Source organism: Cetorhinus maximus, unplaced genomic scaffold (assembly GCF_964194155.1).
Source record: "Cetorhinus maximus unplaced genomic scaffold, sCetMax3.hap1.1 HAP1_SCAFFOLD_3452, whole genome shotgun sequence".
Classification (NCBI taxonomy): domain Eukaryota; kingdom Metazoa; phylum Chordata; class Chondrichthyes; order Lamniformes; family Cetorhinidae; genus Cetorhinus; species Cetorhinus maximus.
The window spans coordinates 1-22500 of record NW_027599364.1 but is presented as its reverse complement, the minus strand read 5'-3'; the positions used below and the strand labels follow the sequence as shown (position 1 = coordinate 22500).

General features: G+C 53.6%; 1 protein-coding gene across 1 annotated transcript; it reads right to left on the bottom strand.

Moving 5' to 3' along the window:
* Nucleotides 1-613: 613 nt before the first annotated feature.
* On the bottom strand, nt 614-21321 carry LOC144678030 (uncharacterized; the record flags this gene model as incomplete). The annotated part of the gene is made up of 6 exons (XM_078537960.1): nt 614-1795; nt 3070-3164; nt 3931-4011; nt 4868-5041; nt 18949-19134; nt 21118-21321. Coding segments are annotated over 6 exons (1922 nt in total), but the record flags the coding sequence as incomplete, so codon positions are not given.
* Between the last annotated feature and the right edge of the window lie 1179 nt (nt 21322-22500).

Below are 22500 nucleotides of genomic sequence, written 5' to 3'. Positions count from 1 at the left end.
CCGGACTTCCGGCGTCGCTCCGCCGCTGGGTCTCCGGCTGCCGCTGCCGCGCTCGGCAACAGGTATTTCCCCCTCCCCCACACAATCCCCCCTCCCGCGCCCACCCCCTCCCATTCCACAGCGCCGCACAACCCACGAGCGTCTCCCGGCGCTGTCCGTGCACGGGGCAGGCTTCCGGGGCACGCTTCAAGCCGTCGTCCGGGACCACCCCACCCGCCGCAAGCTATTCGGCCCTCGCGGCATCACACTTCACCGTTGAAGGGTGTACTGGCATTGGGGGCGGGGGTGTCGCCTGGTTCCTGGGATGGAGGGATTGACTTACCAAGAGCGTCTCAACACGTTAGGGCCTTTATTCGCTAGAGTTTAGAAGGACGAGGGGTGATCTTATTCCCTACGATTCTGAGGGGGCTCGACAGGGTAGATCTTCCCATTAGTGGGGGAGGGGGTGGGGGGGGAAGGAGTCTCGAATTAGGGGACTGAGTTACAGAATTAAGGGGAGGGGGCCACTCGTTTACAACTTGAGGTGCGAAGCAATTTCTTCCCTCAGAGGGTAAGGAACGTCGGGGATATTCCACCCCGGGGGGACTCGCGGAGGTTCAATTGCTGAAAGTGTTTAACGAGCAGGTGGATAGATTTTTTTTTTTTTTTTTTTTGGGAAATATCGGAGAGCCTGAGGAGATGGCAGGGAAAGAGAGGAGTTGAGGGCCCCCCCGGGGAGCGGGGTGGGCCACCATCTGACTGAGAGGACGAGTGGCCGGCCCTCCCCCCCACCCCCGCTCCTATTTTTCACGCTCTTACATGCCGGACGGGGCGCCCCGAAGTCACGGCGCTCCCCGGCAACTGCCTCGGCTTCGGGTCGGCGGGGTTTTGCGACGGACTCTCCCGGAGGGGAGGGGAGGGGGCCCGGAAGCCGGGACTCTTCCCCCTGGCGGCAGCAGCCCCACCTCCCGACCGAGCTCAGCTCGTAACCTCCGGAGAAGCCTCTCCCTCGGGGGTTGGTGGGTGGGAAATCTACCTGTTTCTTGCTGAATCTTGTCCACCCCCCCAGTCTCGAGTCAAGCCGGAGTGGGGTGGGGTGGGGAGGTGGGGGATGGTGCGTCTGTCCTCCACGTCCTCTCAAGGGGGGGTCGGCTTCCTGCTTTCCCCATCCCCCCCCCCTCCCCCAATCCCCGCTCGCTAATGGGACGGACTCTCCCCCTCTCCCAGGGGGCGCAATACCCATCAAGGCCTCCGGCCTTCCACCAGCGCGATGGCCAACTCTGCCGGAGGTTGGCGTACGGTTGAGGAGGGGGACGGGGGGTAAAACCTTTCCTCTTACCCTTAGGGTCCGGGGCGCTGGTGGTCGGAGGTGGGGGTTGGGGGAGGGGGGGAGACAAGGAGCAGCGCCGAAGATCGGTTCAGCCTTGCCGGGAGGGACAGGTTTCAGCAAGAAACAGATAACCTTTCGGACGGAGAAGGGGGTTGGGTACAAGCTCGATTGGAGTAGTCGGCAGGAAGCACCCTCCCAACGCTCAGCGTCCCCCCCCCGGAACAACACGGGGCCCTGCCCCCAGCGCCCCCCACCGATGGGCAACAGGAGAGGCCAGACGTCCTTGCAAGGGGGAATAGAGCGATAGAAGGAAAGAGGGAGAGAGAGAGAGAGAGACCCTCCCCTGACACGGCGATCCTTACTCGAGTAGTTCAGCTCCTGACGATCCACGTAGATGGAGAAGCCGGGGGGGTAATGCCTGGCGAAAAGGACCTTCGAGGCAAAGACCACCACAAAGTAGCCGACCCCCGACGATATCTCGGTGGTCTGCGGGGGACAGAGGAGAGGTTGGGGGTGAGCGGGCGAGGAGAGGGCGACCCCTGCCATCGGCCGAGGGCAACCGAAGAGGGGAAACCGAGGGGCCCCACCCCACCCCACCCCGGAGAGAGAGAGAGAGAGAGAGAGAGGGGGAGCGAAGTCAGGAAAGGCCCAGGCTTCAGTCCCGGCCTAACGCGGCCCTGGACATAAACAGGGAGCTCAGTTGGTACGGAGAGAGGGTGTGGGCCTGGGATGAAACGTTGACGTTGTGGAGAGAGAGAGAGAGAGAGAGAGAGAGCTTGGATAGACTTGGGTTGTTTTTGTTGAAGACCGAGGTGGGGGGGAGACCCTGATCGAGGGGTACAAGATGACGAGGGGGCATGGACAGGGTGGATAGAGGGAGCAGCTGTTCCCCTATCGTTGAAGGGTCAGTTACGAGGGGGACATACGTTCGAGGTGAGGGGGTAGGAGGTTGAGGGGTGGTGGGGGGGATGTGAGGAAAAACCCATAGGGTGGTGAGGGTCTGGAACGCGCTGCCTGGGGAGGGTGGTGGAGGGCGGGTTAGCCTCACATCCTTTAAAAAAGTACCCGGATGAGGACTTGGCACCTCATGAACATTCGAGGCGATGGCGCCAAGTGCTGGTCAATGGGGTTAGGGACGTAGGTCGGGTGTTTCTCACAGTGTCCGGTACAGACTCAATGGGCCGAAGGGCCTCTTCTGAGCGGCGTGAGGTTCTGCCATGGAGAGACTGGGAGACAGGAGCTGGGATCGCCCTCTCCCCACCGGAGCGGAGAAGGTGAAAGGGGAGGGGGAGGTTGAATCGAGGCTTTCCCAATCGGGGAAGGGGGTTGAGGGATCGAGGGGGAAACCCAGTGGTGTAGAGGGTGGGGAAACCAGAGGGACAGGGATCGGAGGCGATTGGGATAAGAACCAGAGTTGGTTGGGGGGGGGTGTTGTGTGTGTGTGTGTTGTGTGGGGGGAGGGAGATGGGGAAAGGTTTTGTGGGACCCAGCGAGTTGTTGTGATCTGGAAGGTTCTGCCTGAAAGGGCGGCGGGAGCAGATTCAATAGGAACACTCGGAATGGGGGGAATCGGAGAAACACTGGAAGGGGAAAAATTCACAGGGCGATGGGGAGTGGGGAGAGAGAGCAGGAGGTGGGAGTGGGATCAATTGGATAGCTCTACCAAAGAGCCAGCACGGGACGGGGAGATGGGCAGAATGGCCTCCTCCTGGGTTGACGATGGATCCCACGGCAACACGGTAGATGGGAACATCTCCTACCATCTCAGAAAAGATCTCGATGAACCTCAGGGATTTCTCGAAATTCTCCTTCCCCACACTTCCCGAAGCATCCACCACAATGTGCAGGTCCGAGCCTGAGGGAAAAACAAAAGCCAGGGTTTAGAGAGGGGGGTCTCTCCGTCGGGGACCCCTGTTAAAGAGGGAGTCTCTCCGTCGGGGACCCCTGTTAAAGAGGGAGTCTCTCCGTCAGCGACCCCTGTTAAAGAGGGAGTCTCTCCGTCAGGGACCCTTGTTAAAGAGGGAGTCTCTCCGTCAGGGACCCCTGCTAAAGAGGGAGTCTCTCCATCAGAGAGCCCTGTTAAAGAGGGAGTCTCTCCGTCGGGGACCCCTGTTAAAGAGGGAGTCTCTCCGTCGGGGACCCCTGTTAAAGAGGGAGTCTCTCCGTCAGGGACCCCTGTTAAAGAGGGGGTCTCTCCGTCAGGGACCCCTGTTAAAGAGGGAGTCTCTCCGTCAGGGACCCCTGTTAAAGAGGGGGTCTCTCCGTCAGGGACCCCTGTTAAAGAGGGAGTCTCTCCGTCAGGGACCCCTGTTAAAGAGGGGGTCTCTCCGTCAGGGACCCCTGTTAAAGAGGGAGTCTCTCCGTCAGGGACCCCTGTTAAAGAGGGAGTCTCTCCGTCGGGGACCCCTGTGAAAGAGGGAGTCTCTTCGTCAGGGACCCCTGTTAAAGAGGGAGTCTCTCCGTCGGGGACCCCTGTTAAAGAGGGAGTCTCTCCGTCGGGGACCCCTGTTAAAGAGGGAGTCTCTCCGTCAGGGACCCCCTTGGAGAGCAGATGAACGTGAGACAGGCGGGACATGCACAGCAGCGAGTGGGGTGTGGACAGTCTTGACAGACAGACCGACCTTGCTTGGCATGGTTGATAATCTCCTCGGAGAGAGTCAGCTTCTGTGCAACGATCCGGGGCTCATCGTAGGAGTATGGAACTGCAAGAGACAATTAAAAACAGCAAGGCCAGCAGGTAAAATACAGGGACTGGCCGGTGAGCTGGGCCGGTGAGCGGCAGATACAGTTAAACACGGAGAGGGGTGACGTGATAAAGCGTTTGGTGGGAATAACGAGGAGAGCCAACAATCACTAAATGGAGCAATATAAAAGGGGAGGCGTTGGAGGAGAGAGGGAGGGACCTGGGGGTTGAGGTACACAAATCATCGACGGGGACAATGGAGAAGTATTAACAAAGAGTCTGTAATTCTTGGCTTGTTAATAAAGGAATCAAGTACGCAGAGAAGATATTTATTGGTAATCCCTTTCTAACACCCTGCTTTTGGAGGGACCTTTACTCTCTGGCTAACCCCGTGCTCTACCTGTCCTGGGAGTGTTTGATGGGTCAGTGTAGAGTGAGCTTTACTCTGTATCTAACCCCGTGCTGTACCTGTCCTGGGAGTGTTTGATGGAGACGGTGTAGAGGGAGATTTACTCTGTATCTAACTCCTTGCTGTACCTGTCCTGGGAGTGTTTGATGGGGACGGTGTACAGGGAGATTTACTCTTTATCTAACCCCGTGCTGTACCTGTCCTGGGAGTGTTTGATGGGGACGGTGTACAGGGAGCTTTACTCTGTATCTAACCCCGTGCTGTACCTGTCCTGGGAGTGTTTGATGTGGACAGTGTAGAGGGAGATTTACTCTGTATCTAACCCCGTGCTGTACCTGTCCTGGGAGTGTTTGATGGGGACGGTGTACAGGGAGCTTTACTCTGTATCTAACCCCGTGCTGTACCTGTCCTGGGAGTGTTTGATGGGGACGGTGCGTGGGGGTTTACGGGTATGACGCTACATTACATTCACAGGTGGCCTCTGTTCCCTGCCATCGTCCTGATGAATCACATCTCCGTCTCTCTGCCCCTTTCAGCACGAGCCCTGTGAAACAGAAATAGGTGACGAAGTCTCCCTCATTGAAGCGATTTCCCCGTCTGCTGCCTCCGAGCGGGATTCCGGGATCCGGACAGAAGGAATCTGCAATAGAGAGCACAGCTACAGCCTCCTTAAACCCGGCCTTTCCCCCCCAGGCTTTCACCCAGGGCCAGCGTTAGCAACTTCGTACAGACAAGGCAGGACGACCGGCTATTGTCCTGCTCACCCCGCACCCAGTGTGTGTGAGAGTGTGTGTGTGTGAGAGTGTGAGTGTGTGTGTGAGTGTCAGTGTGTGAGTGTGTGTGTGTGAGTGTCAGTGTGTGTGTGTCAGTGTGTGAGTGTTAGTGTGTGAGTGTCAGTGTGTGAGTGTGTGTGTGGGTGTCAGTATGTGAGTGTATGTGAGTGTGTGTGAGTGTCAGTGTGTGAGTGTGTGTGTGGGTGTGTGAGTGTCAGTGTGTGAGTGTGTGTGTGTGTCTGTGTGTCAGTGTGTGTGTGTGAGTGTGTGTGTGTGAGCATGTGTGTGGGTGTGTGAGTGTCAGTGTGTGTGAGTGTCAGTGTGTGTGTGTGAGTGTGTGTGTGTGAGTGTGTGTGTGTGAGTGTGTGTATGTGAGTGTCAGTGTGTGAGTGTCAGTGTGTGAGTGTATGTGTGTGAGTGTCAGTGTGTGAGTGTATGTGTGGGTGTGTGAGTGTCAGTGTATGAGTGTGTGTGTGGGTGTGTGAGTGTCAGTGTGTCAGTGTGTGAGTGTGTCAGTGTGAGTGTCAGTGTGTGAGTGTGTGAGTGTGTCAGTGTGAGTGTCAGTGTGTGAGTGTGTGAGTGTGGGTGTGGGTGTGTAAGTGTCAGTCTGTCAGTGTATGAGTGTGTCAGTGTGAGCGTCAGTGTGTGAGTGTGTCAGTGTGAGTGTCAGTGTATGAGTGTGTGTGTGGGTGTGTGAGTGTCAGTGTGTGAGTGTGTGTGTGAGTGTCAGTGTGTGTGTGTCAGTGTGTGTGTGTCAGTGTGTGAGTGTTAGTGTGTGAGTGTCAGTGTGTGAGTGAGTGTGTGTGTGTGTGTGTGAGTGTTAGTGTGTGAGTGTCAGTGTGTGAGTGTCAGTGTGTGAGTGTCAGTGTGTGAGTGTCAGTGTGTGAGCGTCAGTGTGTGTGTCAGTGTGTGAGTGTCAGTGTGTGACTTTCAGTGTGTGTGAGTGTCAGTGTGTGTGTGTCAGTGTGTGAGTGTGCCAGTGTGTGAGTGTGTCAGTGTGTGAGTGTCACTGTGTGAGTGTGTGTGTGAGTGTCAGTGTGTGTGTGTCAGTGTGTGTGTGTCAGTGTGTCAGTGTGTGAGTGTGTCAGTGTGTGAGTGTCACTGTGTGAGTGTGTGTGTGAGTGTCAGTGTGTGTGTGTCAGTGTGTGTGTGTCAGTGTGTCAGTGTGTGAGTGTGTCAGTGTGTGAGTGTCACTGTGTGAGTGTCAGTGTGTGAGTGTTAGTGTGTGAGTGTCAGTGTGTGTGTGTCAGTGTGTGAGTGTCAGTGTGTGAGTGTGTGAGTGTGAGTGTCAGTGTGTGAGTGTCAGTGTGTGTGTGTCAGTGTGTGAGTGTGTGTGTGAGTGTCAGTGTGTGAGTGTGTGTGTGAGTGTCAGTGTGTCAGTGTGCGTGTGAGTGTCAGTGTGTGTGTCAGTGTGTGAGTGTCAGTGTGTGAGTGTGTGAGTGTCAGTTTGTGAGTTTCAGTGTGTAAGTTTCACTGTGTGAGTGTGTGTGTGAGTGTCAGTGTGTGAGTGTGTCAGTGTGTGAGTGTGTCAGTGTGTGTGTCAGTGTGTGTGTCAGTGTGTGAGTGTCAGTGTGTAAGTTTCAGTGTGTGAGTGTGTGTGTGAGTGTGTGTGTGAGTGTCAGTGTGTGAGTGTGTGTGTGAGTGTCAGTGTGTCAGTGTGCGTGTGAGTGTCAGTGTGTGTGTCAGTGTGTGAGTGTCAGTGTGTGAGTGTGTGAGTGTCATTGTGTGAGTTTCAGTGTGTGAGTGTCAGTGTGTGAGTGTGTCAGTGTGTGTGTCAGTGTGTGAGTGTCAGTGTGTAAGTTTGAGTGTGTGAGTGTGTGTGTGAGTGTCAGTGTGTGTGTGTCAGTGTGTGAGTGTTAGTGTGTGAGTGTCAGTGTGTGAGTGTGTGTGTGTGAGTGTCAGTGTGTGAGTGTCAGTGTGTGAGTGTTAGTGTGTGAGTGTCAGTGTGTGAGTGTGTGTGTGTGAGTGTCAGTGTGTGAGTGTGTGTGTGGGTGTGTGAGTGTCAGCGTGTGAGTGTCAGTGTGTCAGTGTGTGAGTGTGTCAGTGTGAGTGTCAGTGTGTGAGTGTGTGAGTGTGTCAGTGTGAGTGTCAGTGTATGAGTGTGTGAGTGTGGGTGTGGGTGTGTAAGTGTCAGTCTGTCAGTGTATGAGTGTGTCAGTGTGAGTGTCAGCGTGTGAGTGTGTGAGTGTGAGTGTCAGTGTGTGAGTGTGTGTGTGGGTGTGTGAGTGTCAGTGTGTGAGTGTGTGTGTGAGTGTCAGTGTGTGTGTGTCAGTGTGTGAGTGTTAGTGTGTGTGTCAGTGTGTGAGTGAGTGTGTGTGTGTGAGTGTCAGTGTGTGAGTGTCAGTGTGTGAGTGTTAGTGTCTGAGTGTGTGTGTGTGAGTGTCAGTGTGTGAGTGTCAGTGTGTGAGTGTCAGTGTGTGAGTGTGTGTGTGGGTGTGTGAGTGTCAGTGTGTCAGTGTGTGAGTGTGTCAGTGAGAGTGTCTGTGTGTGAGTGTGTGAGTGTGTCAGTGTCAGTGTCAGTGTGTGAGTGTGTGTGTGGGTGTGTGAGTGTGGGTGTGGGTGTGTGAGTGTCAGTGTGTCAGTGTGTGAGTGTGTCAGTGTGAGTGTCAGTGTGTGAGTGTGTGAGTGTGTGAGTGTCAGTGTGTGAGTGTGTGTGTGTGTGTCAGTGTGTGAGTGTCAGTGTGTGTGTCAGTGTGTGAGTGTCAGTGTGTAAGTTTCAGTGTGTGAGTGTGTGTGTGAGTGTCAGTGTGTGTGTGTCAGTGTGTGAGTGTTAGTGTGTGAGTGTCAGTGTGTGAGTGTGTGTGTGTGAGTGTCAGTGTGTGAGTGTCAGTGTGTGAGTGTTAGTGTGTGAGTGTCAGTGTGTGAGTGTGTGTGTGTGAGTGTCAGTGTGTGTGTGTCAGTGTGTGTGTGTCAGTGTGTCAGTGTGTGAGTGTGTCAGTGTGTGAGTGTCACTGTGTGAGTGTCAGTGTGTGAGTGTTAGTGTGTGAGTGTCAGTGTGTGTGTGTCAGTGTGTGTGTCAGTGTGTGAGTGTGTGAGTGTGAGTGTCAGTGTGTGAGTGTCAGTGTGTGTGTGTCAGTGTGTGAGTGTGTGTGTGAGTGTCAGTGTGTGAGTGTGTGTGTGAGTGTCAGTGTGTCAGTGTGCGTGTGAGTGTCAGTGTGTGTGTCAGTGTGTGAGTGTCAGTGTGTGAGTGTGTGAGTGTCAGTTTGTGAGTTTCAGTGTGTAAGTTTCACTGTGTGAGTGTGTGTGTGAGTGTCAGTGTGTGAGTGTGTCAGTGTGTGAGTGTGTCAGTGTGTGTGTCAGTGTGTGTGTCAGTGTGTGAGTGTCAGTGTGTAAGTTTCAGTGTGTGAGTGTGTGTGTGAGTGTGTGTGTGAGTGTCAGTGTGTGAGTGTGTGTGTGAGTGTCAGTGTGTCAGTGTGCGTGTGAGTGTCAGTGTGTGTGTCAGTGTGTGAGTGTCAGTGTGTGAGTGTGTGAGTGTCATTGTGTGAGTTTCAGTGTGTGAGTGTCAGTGTGTGAGTGTGTCAGTGTGTGTGTCAGTGTGTGAGTGTCAGTGTGTAAGTTTGAGTGTGTGAGTGTGTGTGTGAGTGTCAGTGTGTGTGTGTCAGTGTGTGAGTGTTAGTGTGTGAGTGTCAGTGTGTGAGTGTGTGTGTGTGAGTGTCAGTGTGTGAGTGTCAGTGTGTGAGTGTTAGTGTGTGAGTGTCAGTGTGTGAGTGTGTGTGTGTGAGTGTCAGTGTGTGAGTGTGTGTGTGGGTGTGTGAGTGTCAGCGTGTGAGTGTCAGTGTGTCAGTGTGTGAGTGTGTCAGTGTGAGTGTCAGTGTGTGAGTGTGTGAGTGTGTCAGTGTGAGTGTCAGTGTATGAGTGTGTGAGTGTGGGTGTGGGTGTGTAAGTGTCAGTCTGTCAGTGTATGAGTGTGTCAGTGTGAGTGTCAGTGTGTGAGTGTGTCAGTGTGAGTGTCAGTGTGTGAGTGTGTGTGTGGGTGTGTGAGTGTCAGTGTGTGAGTGTGTGTGTGAGTGTCAGTGTGTGAGTGTTAGTGTGTGTGTCAGTGTGTGAGTGAGTGTGTGTGTGTGAGTGTCAGTGTGTGAGTGTGTGTGTGTGAGTGTCAGTGTGTGAGTGTCAGTGTGTGAGTGTTAGTGTGTGAGTGTCAGTGTGTGAGTGTGTGTGTGTGAGTGTCAGTGTGTGAGTGTCAGTGTGTCAGTGTGTGAGTGTCAGCGTGTGAGTGTCAGTGTGTCAGTGTGTGAGTGTGTCAGTGTGAGTGTCAGTGTGTGAGTGTGTGAGTGTGTCAGTGTGAGTGTCAGTGTATGAGTGTGTCAGTGTGAGTGTCAGTGTGTGAGTGTGTCAGTGTGAGTGTCAGTGTGTGAGTGTGTGTGTGGGTGTGTGAGTGTCAGTGTGTGAGTGTGTGTGTGAGTGTCAGTGTGTGTGTGTCAGTGTGTGAGTGTTAGTGTGTGTGTCAGTGTGTGAGTGAGTGTGTGTGTGTGAGTGTCAGTGTGTGAGTGTCAGTGTGTGAGTGTTAGTGTCTGAGTGTGTGTGTGTGAGTGTCAGTGTGTGAGTGTCAGTGTGTGAGTGTCAGTGTGTGAGTGTCAGTGTGTGAGTGTCAGTGTGTGAGTGTGTGTGTGGGTGTGTGAGTGTCAGTGTGTGAGTGTCAGTGTGTCAGTGTGTGAGTGGGTCAGTGAGAGTGTCTGTGTGTGAGTGTGTGAGTGTGTCAGTGTCAGTGTCAGTGTGTGAGTGTGTGTGTGGGTGTGTGAGTGTGGGTGTGTGAGTGTCAGTGTGTCAGTGTGTGAGTGTGTCAGTGTGAGTGTCAGTGTGTGAGTGTGTGAGTGTGTGAGTGTCAGTGTGTGAGTGTGTGTGTGAGTGTCAGTGTGTGAGTGTGAGGGTGTGTGTTTGAGTGTCAGTGTGTGTGTGTCAGTGTGTGAGTGTCAGTGTGTGTGTCAGTGTGTGAGTGTCAGTGTGAGAGTGTGTGTGTGTGAGTGTCAGTGTGTGTGTCAGTGTGTGACTTTCAGTGTGTGTGAGTGTCAGTGTGTGAGTGTGTCAGTGTGTGAGTGTGTCAGTGTGTGAGTGTCAGTGTGTGAGTGTCAGTGTGTGAGTGTGTGTGTGAGTGTGTGTGTGAGTGTGTGTGTGAGTGTCAGTGTGTGAGTGTCAGTGTGTGAGTGTGTCAGTGTGTGAGTGTCAGTGTGTGAGCGTGTCAGTGTGTGAGTGTGTCAGTGTGTGAGTGTCAGTGTGTGAGTGTCAGTGTGTGAGTGTGTGTGTGAGTGTGTGTGTGAGTATCAGTGTGTGAGTGTCAGTGTGTGAGTGTCAGTGTGTGAGCGTCAGTGTGTGTGTCAGTGTGTGAGTGTCAGTGTGTGACTTTCAGTGTGTATGAGTGTCAGTGTGTGTGTGTCAGTGTGTGAGTGTGCCAGTGTGTGAGTGTGTCAGTGTGTGAGTGTCACTGTGTGAGTGTGTGTGTGAGTGTCAGTGTGTGTGTGTCAGTGTGTGTGTGTCAGTGTGTCAGTGTGTGAGTGTGTCAGTGTGTGAGTGTCACTGTGTGAGTGTCACTGTGTGAGTGTCAGTGTGTGAGTGTTAGTGTGTGAGTGTCAGTGTGTGTGTGTCAGTGTGTGAGTGTCAGTGTGTGAGTGTCAGTGTGTGAGTGTCAGTGTGTGTGTGTCAGTGTGTGAGTGTGTGTGTGAGTGTCAGTGTGTGAGTGTCAGTGTGTGAGTGTTAGTGTGTGAGTGTCAGTGTGTGAGTGTGTGTGTGTGAGTGTCAGTGTGTGAGTGTGTGTGTGGGTGTGTGAGTGTCAGTGTGTGAGTGTCAGTGTGTCAGTGTGTGAGTGTGTCAGTGTGAGTGTCTGTGTGTGAGTGTGTGAGTGTGTGTGTGTGAGTGTGTGTGTGTGAGTGTCAGTGTGTGAGTGTGTGTGTGGGTGTCAGTATGTGAGTGTATGTGAGTGTGTGTGAGTGTCAGTGTGTGAGTGTGTGTGTGGGTGTGTGAGTGTCAGTGTGTGAGTGTGTGTGTGTGTCTGTGTGTCAGTGTGTGTGTGTGAGTGTGTGTGTGTGAGCGTGTGTGTGTGTGTGAGTGTCAGTGTGTGAGTGTGTGTGTGGGTGTGTGAGTGTCAGTGTGTCAGTGTGTGAGTGTGTCAGTGTGAGTGTCAGTGTGTGAGTGTGTCAGTGTGAGTGTCAGTGTGTGAGTGTGTGAGTGTGGGTGTGGGTGTGTAAGTGTCAGTCTGTCAGTGTATGAGTGTGTCAGTGTGAGTGTCAGTGTGTGTGTGTGAGTGTGTGTGTGTGAGTGTGTGTGTGTGAGTGTCAGTGTGTGAGTGTCAGTGTGTGAGTGTGTGTGTGTGAGTGTCAGTGTGTGAGTGTGTGTGTGTGAGTGTGTGTGTGTGTGAGTGTCAGTGTGTGAGTGTCAGTGTGTGAGTGTATGTGTGTGAGTGTCAGTGTGTGAGTGTATGTGTGGGTGTGTGAGTGTCAGTGTATGAGTGTGTGTGTGGGTGTGTGAGTGTCAGTGTGTGAGTGTGTGAGTGTGTCAGTGTGAGTGTCAGTGTGTGAGTGTGTGAGTGTGGGTGTGGGTGTGTAAGTGTCAGTCTGTCAGTGTATGAGTGTGTCAGTGTGAGTGTCAGTGTGTGAGTGTGTCAGTGTGAGTGTCAGTGTGTGAGTGTGTGTGTGGGTGTGTGAGTGTCAGTGTGTGAGTGTGTGTGTGAGTGTCAGTGTGTGTGTGTCAGTGTGTGAGTGTTAGTGTGTGAGTGTCAGTGTGTGAGTGAGTGTGTGTGTGAGTGTCAGTGTGTGAGTGTCAGTGTGTGAGTTTCAGTGTGTGAGTGTGTCAGTGTGAGTGTCAGTGTGTGTGTGTCAGTGTGTGAGTGTGTGTGTGTGTGTGTGTGAGTGTCAGTGTGTCAGTGTGTGTGTGTCAGTGTGTGAGTGTCAGTGTGTGTGTGTCAGTGTGTGTGTGTCAGTGTGTGAGTGTGTGTGTGTGTGAGTGTCAGTGTGTGAGTGTGTGTGTCAGTGTGTGAGTGTCAGTGTGTGAGTGTGTTTGTGTGAGTGTCAGTGTGAGTGTCAGTGTGTGAGTGTCAGTGTGTGAGTGTCAGTGTGTGAGTGTGTGTGTGTGTGTGTGTGAGTGTCAGTGTGTGAGTATCACTGTGTGAGTGTGTCAGTGTGAGTGTCAGTGTGTGAGTGTGTGTGTCAGTGTGTGAGTGTCAGTTTGTGAGTGAGTGTGTGTGTGTCAGTGTGTGAGTGTGTCAGTGTGTGAGTGTGTCAGTGTGTGAGTGTCAGTGTGTGAGTGTCAGTGTGTGAGTGTCAGTGTGAGTGTCAGTCTGTGAGTGTGTCAGTGTGTGAGTGTGTCAGTGTGTGAGTTTCAGTGTGTGAGTTTCAGTGTGTCAGTGTGAGTGTCAGTGTGTGAGTGTCAGTGTGTGAGTGTCAGTGTGTGAGTGTCAGTGTGTGACTTTCAGTGTGTGTGAGTGTCAGTGTGTGTGTGTCAGTGTGTGAGTGTGCCAGTGTGTGAGTGTGTCAGTGTGTGAGTGTCAGTGTGTGAGTGTGTCAGTGTGTTAGTTTCAGTGTGTGAGTGTGTCAGTGTGTGAGTGTCAGTGTGTGAGTGTGTCAGTGTGTGAGTGTCAGTGTGTGAGTGTGTCAGTGTGTGAGTTTCAGTGTGTGAGTGTCAGTGTGTGTGTCAGTGTGTGAGTGTCAGTGTGTGAGTGTGTCAGTGTGTGAGTGTCAGTGTGTGAGTGTGTCAGTGTGTGAGTTTCAGTGTGTGAGTGTGTGTGTGTGTGAGTGTCAGTGTGTGAGTGTCAGTGTGTGAGTGTCAGTGTGTGTGTGTCAGTGTGTGAGTGTGTGTGTATGTGTGTGTGAGTGTCAGTGTGTGTGTGTCAGTGTGTGTGTGTGTGTGTGTGTGTGTGTCAGTGTGTGAGTGTCAGTGTGTGAGTATCACTGTGTGAGTGTGTCAGTGTGAGTGTCAGTGTGTGAGTGTGTGTGTCAGTGTGTGAGTGTCAGTTTGTGAGTGAGTGTGTGTGAGTGTCAGTGTGTGAGTGTCAGTGTGTGAGTGTGTCAGTGTGTGAGTGTCAGTGTGTGAGTGTCAGTGTGTGAGTGTCAGTGTGAGTGTCAGTGTGTGAGTGTGTCAATGTGTGAGTGTGTCAGTGTGTGAGTTTCAGTGTGTGAGTTTCAGTGTGTCAGTGTGAGTGTCAGTGTGTGAGTGTGTCAGTGTGTGAGTGTGTCAGTGTGTGAGTTTCAGTGTGTGAGTTTCAGTGTGTCAGTGTGAGTGTCAGTGTGTGAGTGTCAGTGTGAGTGTCAGTGTGTGAGTGTGTCAGTGTGTGAGTGTGTCAGTGTGTGAGTTTCAGTGTGTGAGTTTCAGTGTGTCAGTGTGAGTGTCAGTGTGTGAGTGTCAGTGTGTGAGTGTGTCAGTGTGTGAGTGTCAGTGTGTGTGTGTCAGTGTGTGAGTGTCAGTGTGTGTGTGTGTGTGTGTGAGTGTGGGTGTGTGTGTGTGAGTGTGGGTGTGTGTGTGTGTGAGTGTCAGTGTGTGTGTGTGAGTGTGAGTGTGAGTGTGAGAGTGTCAGTGTGTGAGTGTGTGTGAGTGTCAGTGTGTGAGTGTGTCAGTGTGTGAGTGTCAGTGTGTGAGTGTGTGTGTGTCAGTTTGTGAGTGTCAGTGTGTGAGTGTCAGTGTGTGAGTGTCAGTGTGAGTGTCAGTGTGTGAGTGTCAGTGTGTGAGTGTCAGTGTGAGTGTCAGTGTGTGTGTCAGTGTGTGAGTGTCAGTGTGTGAGTGTCAGTGTGAGTGTCAGTGTGTGAGTGTCAGTGTGTATGTCAGTGTGTGGGTGTCAGTGTGTGTGTGTCAGCGTGTGAGTGTCAGTGTGTGAGTGTGTCAGTGTGTGTGTGTCAGTGTGTGAGTGTGTGTGTGAGTGTCAGAGTGTGTGTGTGTGTGAATGTCAGTGTGTGAGTGTCAGTGTGTGTGTCAGTGTGTGAGTGTCAGTGTGTGAGTGTGAGTGTCAGTGTGTGTGTCAGTGTGTGAGTGTCAGTGTGTGAGTGTGTCAGTGTGAGTGTCAGTGTGTGAGTGTCAGTGTGTAAGTTTTAGTGTGTGAGTGTGTGTGTGAGTGTCAGTGTGTGTGTGTCAGCGTGTGAGTTTCAGTGTGTGAGTGTGTCAGTGTGAGTGTCAGTGTGTGAGTGTCAGTGTGTAAGTTTTAGTGTGTGAGTGTGTGTGTGAGTGTCAGTGTGTGGGTGTCAGCGTGTGAGTGTCAGTGTGTGAGTGTGACAGTGTGTGAGTTTCAGTGTGTCAGTGTGAGTGTCAGTGTGTGAGTGTGTCAGTGTGAGTGTCAGTGTGTGAGTGTCAGTGTGTGAGTGTCATTGTGTGAGTGTGTGTGTGTGAGTGTCAGTGTGTGAGTGTCAGTGTGTGAGTGTCATTGTGTGAGTGTGTGTGTGTGAGTGTCAGTGTGTGAGTGTCAGTGTGTGAGTGTGTGTGAGTGTCAGTGTTTGAGTGTGTGTGTGAGTGTCAGTGTGTGAGTGTCAGTGTGTGAGTGTGTGTGTGTGAGTGTCAGTGTGTGAGTGTCAGTGTGTGAGCGTGTGTGAGTGTCAGTGTTTGAGTGTGTGTGTGAGTGTCAGTGTGTGAGTGTCAGTGTGTGAGTGTCATTGTGTGTGTGTGTGTGTGTGAGTGTCAGTGTGTGAGTGTCATTGTGTGAGTGTGTGTGTGTGAGTGTCAGTGTGTGAGTGTCAGTGTGTGAGTGTGTGTGAGTGTCAGTGTTTGAGTGTGTGTGTGAGTGTCAGTGTGTGAGTGTCAGTGTGTGAGTGTGTGTGTGTGAGTGTCAGTGTGTGAGTGTCAGTGTGTGAGCGTGTGTGAGTGTCAGTGTTTGAGTGTGTGTGTGAGTGTCAGTGTGTGAGTGTCAGTGTGTGAGTGTGTGTGTGTGAGTGTCAGTGTGTGAGTGTCAGTGTGTGAGTGTCAGTGTTTGAGTGTGTGTGTGAGTGTCAGTGTGTGAGTGTCAGTGTGTGAGTGTCAGTGTTTGAGTGTGTGTGTGAGTGTCAGTGTGTGAGTGTCAGTGTTTGAGTGTGTGTGTGAGTGTCAGTGTGTGAGTGTCAGTGTGTGAGTGTGTGTGTGTGAGCGTCAGTGTGTGAGTGTCAGTGTGTGAGTGTCAGTGTGTGAGTGTCAGTGTTTGAGTGTGTGTGTGAGTGTCAGTGTGTGAGTGTCAGTGTTTGAGTGTGTGTGTGAGTGTCAGTGTGTGAGTGTCAGTGTGTGAGTGTCAGTGTTTGAGTGTGTGTGTGAGTGTCAGTGTGTGAGTGTCAGTGTTTGAGTGTGTGTGTGAGTGTCAGTGTGTGAGTGTCAGTGTGTGAGTGTGTGTGTGTGAGCGTCAGTGTGTGAGTGTCAGTGTGTGAGTGTCAGTGTGTGAGTGTCAGTGTTTGAGTGTGTGTGTGAGTGTCAGTGTGTGAGTGTCAGTGTTTGAGTGTGTGTGTGAGTGTCAGTGTTTGAGTGTGTGTGTGAGTGTCAGTGTGTGAGTGTCAGTGTGTGAGTGTGTGTGTGTGAGTGTCAGTGTGTGAGTGTCAGTGTGTGAGCGTGTGTGAGTGTCAGTGTTTGAGTGTGTGTGTGAGTGTCAGTGTGTGAGTGTCAGTGTGTGAGTGTGTGTGTGTGAGTGTCAGTGTGTGAGTGTCAGTGTGTGAGTGTCAGTGTTTGAGTGTGTGTGTGTGTGTCAGTGTGTGAGTGTCAGTGTGTGAGTGTCAGTGTTTGAGTGTGTGTGTGAGTGTCAGTGTGTGAGTGTCAGTGTGTGAGTGTGTGTGTGTGAGTGTCAGTGTGTGAGTGTCAGTGTGTGAGCGTGTGTGAGTGTCAGTGTTTGAGTGTGTGTGTGAGTGTCAGTGTGTGAGTGTCAGTGTGTGAGTGTGTGTGTGTGAGTGTCAGTGTGTGAGTGTCAGTGTGTGAGTGTCAGTGTTTGAGTGTGTGTGTGAGTGTCAGTGTGTGAGTGTCAGTGTGTGAGTGTCAGTGTTTGAGTGTGTGTGTGAGTGTCAGTGTGTGAGTGTCAGTGTTTGAGTGTGTGTGTGAGTGTCAGTGTGTGAGTGTCAGTGTGTGAGTGTGTGTGTGTGAGCGTCAGTGTGTGAGTGTCAGTGTGTGAGTGTCAGTGTGTGAGTGTCAGTGTTTGAGTGTGTGTGTGAGTGTCAGTGTGTGAGTGTCAGTGTTTGAGTGTGTGTGTGAGTGTCAGTGTGTGAGTGTCAGTGTGTGAGTGTCAGTGTTTGAGTGTGTGTGTGAGTGTCAGTGTGTGAGTGTCAGTGTTTGAGTGTGTGTGTGAGTGTCAGTGTGTGAGTGTCAGTGTGTGAGTGTGTGTGTGTGAGCGTCAGTGTGTGAGTGTCAGTGTGTGAGTGTCAGTGTGTGAGTGTCAGTGTTTGAGTGTGTGTGTGAGTGTCAGTGTGTGAGTGTCAGTGTTTGAGTGTGTGTGTGAGTGTCAGTGTTTGAGTGTGTGTGTGAGTGTCAGTGTGTGAGTGTCAGTGTGTGAGTGTGTGTGTGTGAGTGTCAGTGTGTGAGTGTCAGTGTGTGAGCGTGTGTGAGTGTCAGTGTTTGAGTGTGTGTGTGAGTGTCAGTGTGTGAGTGTCAGTGTGTGAGTGTGTGTGTGTGAGTGTCAGTGTGTGAGTGTCAGTGTGTGAGTGTCAGTGTTTGAGTGTGTGTGTGTGTGTCAGTGTGTGAGTGTCAGTGTGTGAGTGTCAGTGTTTGAGTGTGTGTGTGAGTGTCAGTGTGTGAGTGTCAGTGTGTGAGTGTGTGTGTGTGAGTGTCAGTGTGTGAGTGTCAGTGTGTGAGCGTGTGTGAGTGTCAGTGTTTGAGTGTGTGTGTGAGTGTCAGTGTGTGAGTGTCAGTGTGTGAGTGTGTGTGTGTGAGTGTCAGTGTGTGAGTGTCAGTGTGTGAGTGTCAGTGTTTGAGTGTGTGTGTGAGTGTCAGTGTGTGAGTGTCAGTGTGTGAGTGTCAGTGTTTGAGTGTGTGTGTGAGTGTCAGTGTGTGAGTGTCAGTGTTTGAGTGTGTGTGTGAGTGTCAGTGTGTGAGTGTCAGTGTGTGAGTGTGTGTGTGTGAGCGTCAGTGTGTGAGTGTCAGTGTGTGAGTGTCAGTGTGTGAGTGTCAGTGTTTGAGTGTGTGTGTGAGTGTCAGTGTGTGAGTGTCAGTGTTTGAGTGTGTGTGTGAGTGTCAGTGTGTGAGTGTCAGTGTGTGAGTGTCAGTGTTTGAGTGTGTGTGTGAGTGTCAGTGTGTGAGTGTCAGTGTTTGAGTGTGTGTGTGAGTGTCAGTGTGTGAGTGTCAGTGTGTGAGTGTGTGTGTGTGAGCGTCAGTGTGTGAGTGTCAGTGTGTGAGTGTCAGTGTGTGAGTGTCAGTGTTTGAGTGTGTGTGTGAGTGTCAGTGTGTGAGTGTCAGTGTTTGAGTGTGTGTGTGAGTGTCAGTGTGTGAGTGTCAGTGTTTGAGTGTGTGTGTGAGTGTCAGTGTGTGAGTGTCAGTGTGTGAGTGTGTATGTCGAGGGGATTTGGTTGCACACCGGGTGTGAGATCAGCAAACTGCACCCTCGGTCCTGGGCGCAGTCTCACCTTTCCCTGCCCTGTGTGGATAGAACCCGGAGTACAGGGCAAATTCTCCCAAATTGTGGATGATCCAAATCCCGGACACATTGGGAACTGTCGGCAGGGCAGTGTAGAACTCCCAAAGGACATGGGCAGCTGGGTGGAGCGGACAGACAGATGACATTTAACGCAGAGAAGTGTGAGGTGATTCATTATGGTCGGAAGAACGCAGAGGGACAATATAAAATAAAGGGGGCAATTCTAAAGGGCGTCATGAGTAGGGGAACCTGGGAGTATATGTGAATAACTCATTGAAGGGGGCAGGACAGGTTGGGAGAGCGGGTAATAAAGCAGACAGTACCCTGGGCTTTATTCATAGGGGCAGAGAGTACAAGAGCAAGGAGGTTATGTTGAACTTGTATAAGGCACTAGTTCAGCCTCAGCTGGAGTATTGTGTCCAGTTCTGGGCTCCACACTTTAGGAAGGATGTGAAGGAATTGGAGAGAGAGAGAGAGAGAGTGCGGGAAAGATTCACGGGAATGGTTCCAGGGACGAGGAACTTCAGTTCCATGGATCGACTGGAGAAGTTTGGACTGTTCTCCTCGGAGAAGAGAAGGTCGAGAGGAGATTTGATCAAGATGTTCAAAACCACGAGTGGGTCTGGGACAGAGTGGATGAGGAGAAACTGTTCCCATTGGGGGAAGGATGGAGAAGCAGAGGGACACGGGTTGAAGGCGATGGGTAAAAGGAGCGACGGAGACACGAGGAGAAACTTTTTCACCCAGCGAGGGGTTAGGATCTGGGATGTGCTGCCTGAGAGTGTGGGGGAAGGAGGGTCAATCGAGGGGGTTAGGGTCTGGAACGCGCTGCCTGAGAGTGTGGGGGGAAGGAGGGTCAATCGAGGGGGTTAGGGTCTGGAACGCGCTGCCTGAGAGTGTGGGGGTGGGAGGGTCAATCGAGGGGGTTAGGATCTGGGATGTGCTGCCTGAGAGTGTGGAGGAGGGAGGGTCACTCGAGGGGTTAGGGTCTGGAACGCGCTGCCTGAGAGTGTGGGGGAGGGAGGGTCACTCGAGGGGGTTGGAGAGGGAAAGGGAGACCGAACAGTGGGAACTGGGAGAGAAGTTTGGAGGGGAGGGGAGGGGGGAGCCACTGGGTTAGTAACTCATTTGGGTGCCGAAACGACGGGCTGAATGGCCTCCAACAAGGCTGTCCCGCGATTCTCCCGTGTTTTCGGAGGTGGGGGGAGGGGGGTAGGGACATTCCAGAGTTCCCCCTCCTCCCCCCACCTCCCCCCCACCCCCCCACCCCCCCTCGGAGACCCTCCTTACCTCCTGCATCGCAGACCGTGGTCCTCCCACTCCAACGCCCGTTGGGCAGGCAGGTCCGGTTCCGGGAGCCAATCAGCTGGAAGCCTTGGTCGCACTCGAACTCGATGGTCTCGTTGACGGCGTAGCTGATCTTCCGGGGGTAGAAGAACCCGTTCTCGATGTAGGTGGGCCCCACGCACTTGTAGGCTGACGGTGGGGGGGGGAAGAGATTGGAGGGAAAGGAAGAGTGGGTCAAGTCCTTGAGTCATTCACCGTCGGTCTCCCCTCGCACCGCAACGCGAGAGGGAGGAGAGGCATCCAAGTAGCAAAAACAGCATGGGGAGGGGGTGGTGGGTGGGGGTGGGGGGCAGTTTAACAGCTTGCGGACAACACCTTCAACTTATCTTGCGCTTTCCCCGCGTCGAAACACGCCAAGGATCGTCGCCAAGCGCTTCGAACACGTCGGCTGTCGACTGGCGAGAGACGAAGGACAGGTGTGCCTTTCTTCTACCCCCCACCTCCGGCAGATGGGTTCAGGACCTGCGACCATAGTGGACCAACGCCTCAGCCCGGGCGGGGATGCCAACAGCGGCCCGAGCAATCCCTGGCCACGCGCGGCGCGCCCTGACTGCGACCGCGCCAGCGACATCGCGGCAATGCGCCCGAGGCAGAAACGACGCCAGGGTCGGGTAGGCCCCCCCTGGCGGGTTTGCCAGCTCAAGCGGCCGAGCGAGCGGGAAAAACAGCGGCGGTAAATTTACCCACGCCACTAAACGCTTAGCAAGAAACGCGGTCGGAAACGCCTGACCTGCTGAACTCCTAACGCAGGACCGTCGTCGGTTGACCGAGCGCCTGCAATTCTAAGTCCGGTGCGTTCCAGACGTAAATATCCCAAAAGGAATACTGACGATATTATCAAAGCTCGGGCAGGCTGATCGACATGAAGGGGGATCTCGTTGGGGTTGGGTTTCCTGGTGATCACAGTCTCGAGGAACCCCCACCCGTGAAGGATGTTGAACGGGTGGGCCAAGGTCGGGGTAGAAGAAGGGCGTACCTTTCCTTCGTACCCCACCACCGGCGGGAGGGAGACAAGGCGTCCAGAGTTCCACCCCTTCCGGCGGGAGACCGGACTGGCCCATCCAGGCGTGGACAGGGGCCTGGGAGGGCATCGGTTGGCCCAGGCGAGGGGAAAGATGGCAAGTGTCGGTGAGGGAACACCTTCAACGACCTTTTAGCCCCTCGGTTGAGTTAAAGTTCTGGCACCATGAAATTGTAGAGGCTCAGAGCCTCTATAGAGGCATAGACTATTTTCTAAATGGGGAGATATCTGGAGTGCAAAGGGACTTGGGAGTCCTAGTCCAGGATTCTCTTAAGGTTAACTTGCAGGTTGAGTCGGTGGTTAGGAAGGCAAATGCAATGTTGGCATTTATTTCCAGAGGACTAGAATATAAAAGCAGGGATGTGCTGCTGAGGCTTTATAAGGCTCTGGTCAGACCACATTTAGAATATTGTGAGCAATTTTGGGCCCCGTATCTCAGGAAGGATGTGCTGGGCCCTGGTGAGGGTCAGGAGGAGGTTCACGAGAACGATCCCAGGAATGAAAGGCTTAACATATGAGGAACGTTTGAGGACTCTGGGTCTATACTCGATGGAGTTTAGAAGGATGAGGGGGGGATCTGATTGAAACTTACAGAATACTGAAAGGCCTGGATAGAGTGGACGTGGGGAAGATGTTTCCATTAGTAGGAGAGACTAGGACCCGAGGGCACAGCCTCAGAGTAAAGGGAAGACCTTTTAGAACAGAGATGAGGAGAAACGTCTTTAGCCAGAGAGTGGGTGAATCTATGGAATTCATTACCACAGAAGGCTGTGGAGGCCCTGATCTAGTGGAATGGGGGAGAGCAGGAGGGAGGGGGCTGAGTGGCCTATTTCTGCTACCCCTCCTTGCCTCTCCACCCCCACCAGCCCCCAGCAACCGCTACCATCCTGTGTAACCCACCCCCTCCCACCCCGAGCCCCCGTGCGGAGGCTGGTCCCTGAGCTGGGGGGACCCCCAGGAGGAGGGGAGCGGGGCAGCCCGGGGGGGCGGGGTGGGGGTGGGGGTGGGGGTCGTTGGCGAGCGCCCCGGGGGGGAGGGGAGGGGGTGGGGTGCGCACAGGATGCCAGCGGAGACAGAGACCAGCCACTTACCCAGGCACTTGGCGGCGTGGGAGTGCTCCCGGAAGGCATTGCGGAGAGGGCTCCAGCTCCCGCTGGGCAGGCACACCCTCCAGCTGACCGGGTAGGCGCGCTGGGTACCCGGGCAGACGTACCGCAGCACCCCGCCCGCTCGCCGGTCTTCGGGGTACAGCACCCGCCCTCCCCAGATCCGCTCGGTGCCATTGCACAGCCTCTCTGCAAGAGAGAGAGACACAACGGCACTGAGGGCAGTCACGCACCCACCTGCAGCGAGGCCTTCAGCTGTCTCCCGCCCCCTCCCTCCCTCCCTCTCTCTCTCCCTCTCTGTCGCCCGCTCCCTTCCTCCCTCCCTCCCTCTCTCTCTCCCTCTCTGTCGCCCGCTCCCTTCCTCCCTCCCTCTCTCTCTCTCTCCATCCCTCCGTCGCTCTCTCCACCTCTATCTCCCTCCCTCCCTCCCTCTCTCTCTCTCTCTCTCTGTCGCCCGCTCCCTCCCTCCCTCCCTCCCTCTCTCTCTCTCTCTCTGTCGCCCGCTCCCTCCCTCCCTCCCTCTCTCTCTCTCTCTCTGTCGCCCGCTCCCTCCCTCCCTCCCTCTCTCTCTCTCTCTGTCTCCCGCTCCCTCCCTCCCTCTCTCTCTCTCTCTCTCTCTCTCTATCCCTCCATCGCTCTCTCCGCCTCTATCTCCCTTCCCTCCCTCCCTCTCTCTCTCTCTCCATCCCTCCATCGCTCTCTCCGCCTCTATCTCCCTTCCTCCCTCCCTCTCTCTCTCTCTCCATCCCTCCATCGCTCTCTCCGCCTCTATCTCTCTCTCTCTCTCCATCCCTCTGTCCCTCTCTCCGCCTCTATCTCTCTCTCTCTCTCTCCATCCCTCCGTCCCTCTCTGCGCCTCTATCTCCCCTAATCCCTCTCTCTCTCTCTCTCTCTCCATCCCTCCGTCCCTCTCTCCGCCTCTATCTCTCTCTCTCTCTCCATCCCTCCATCACTCTCTCTGCCTCTATCTCCCTTGCTCCCTCTCTCTCTCTCTCTCTCCATCCCTCCGTCCCTCTCTCCGCCTCTATCTCTCTCTCTCTCTCTGTTTGCCTGACGTTCGCTCTCCCCATGCTCACTCTCTCTCTCCTTCTCTGTCTCTCTCCTTCATTCTCCTCGCGCCACTCACTCACACAACCTGCCTCACTCTCTCTCTGTCTCCTCCTCTAACCCAGTCTCTCTCTCTCCCTCTCTCTGTCTCTCTCTCTCTCTCTCTGTCTCTCTCTCTCCCTCTCTTTGTCAGTCTCTCTCTCTCTCTCTCTCACGCTGCCTCCACACTCTCTCGCACTCTGTCTCTCTCTCTCTCCTCCCTCCACACTCTCTCACACCTCTCTCTCTCTCTCACGCACCCTCCATACTCTCTCGCACTCT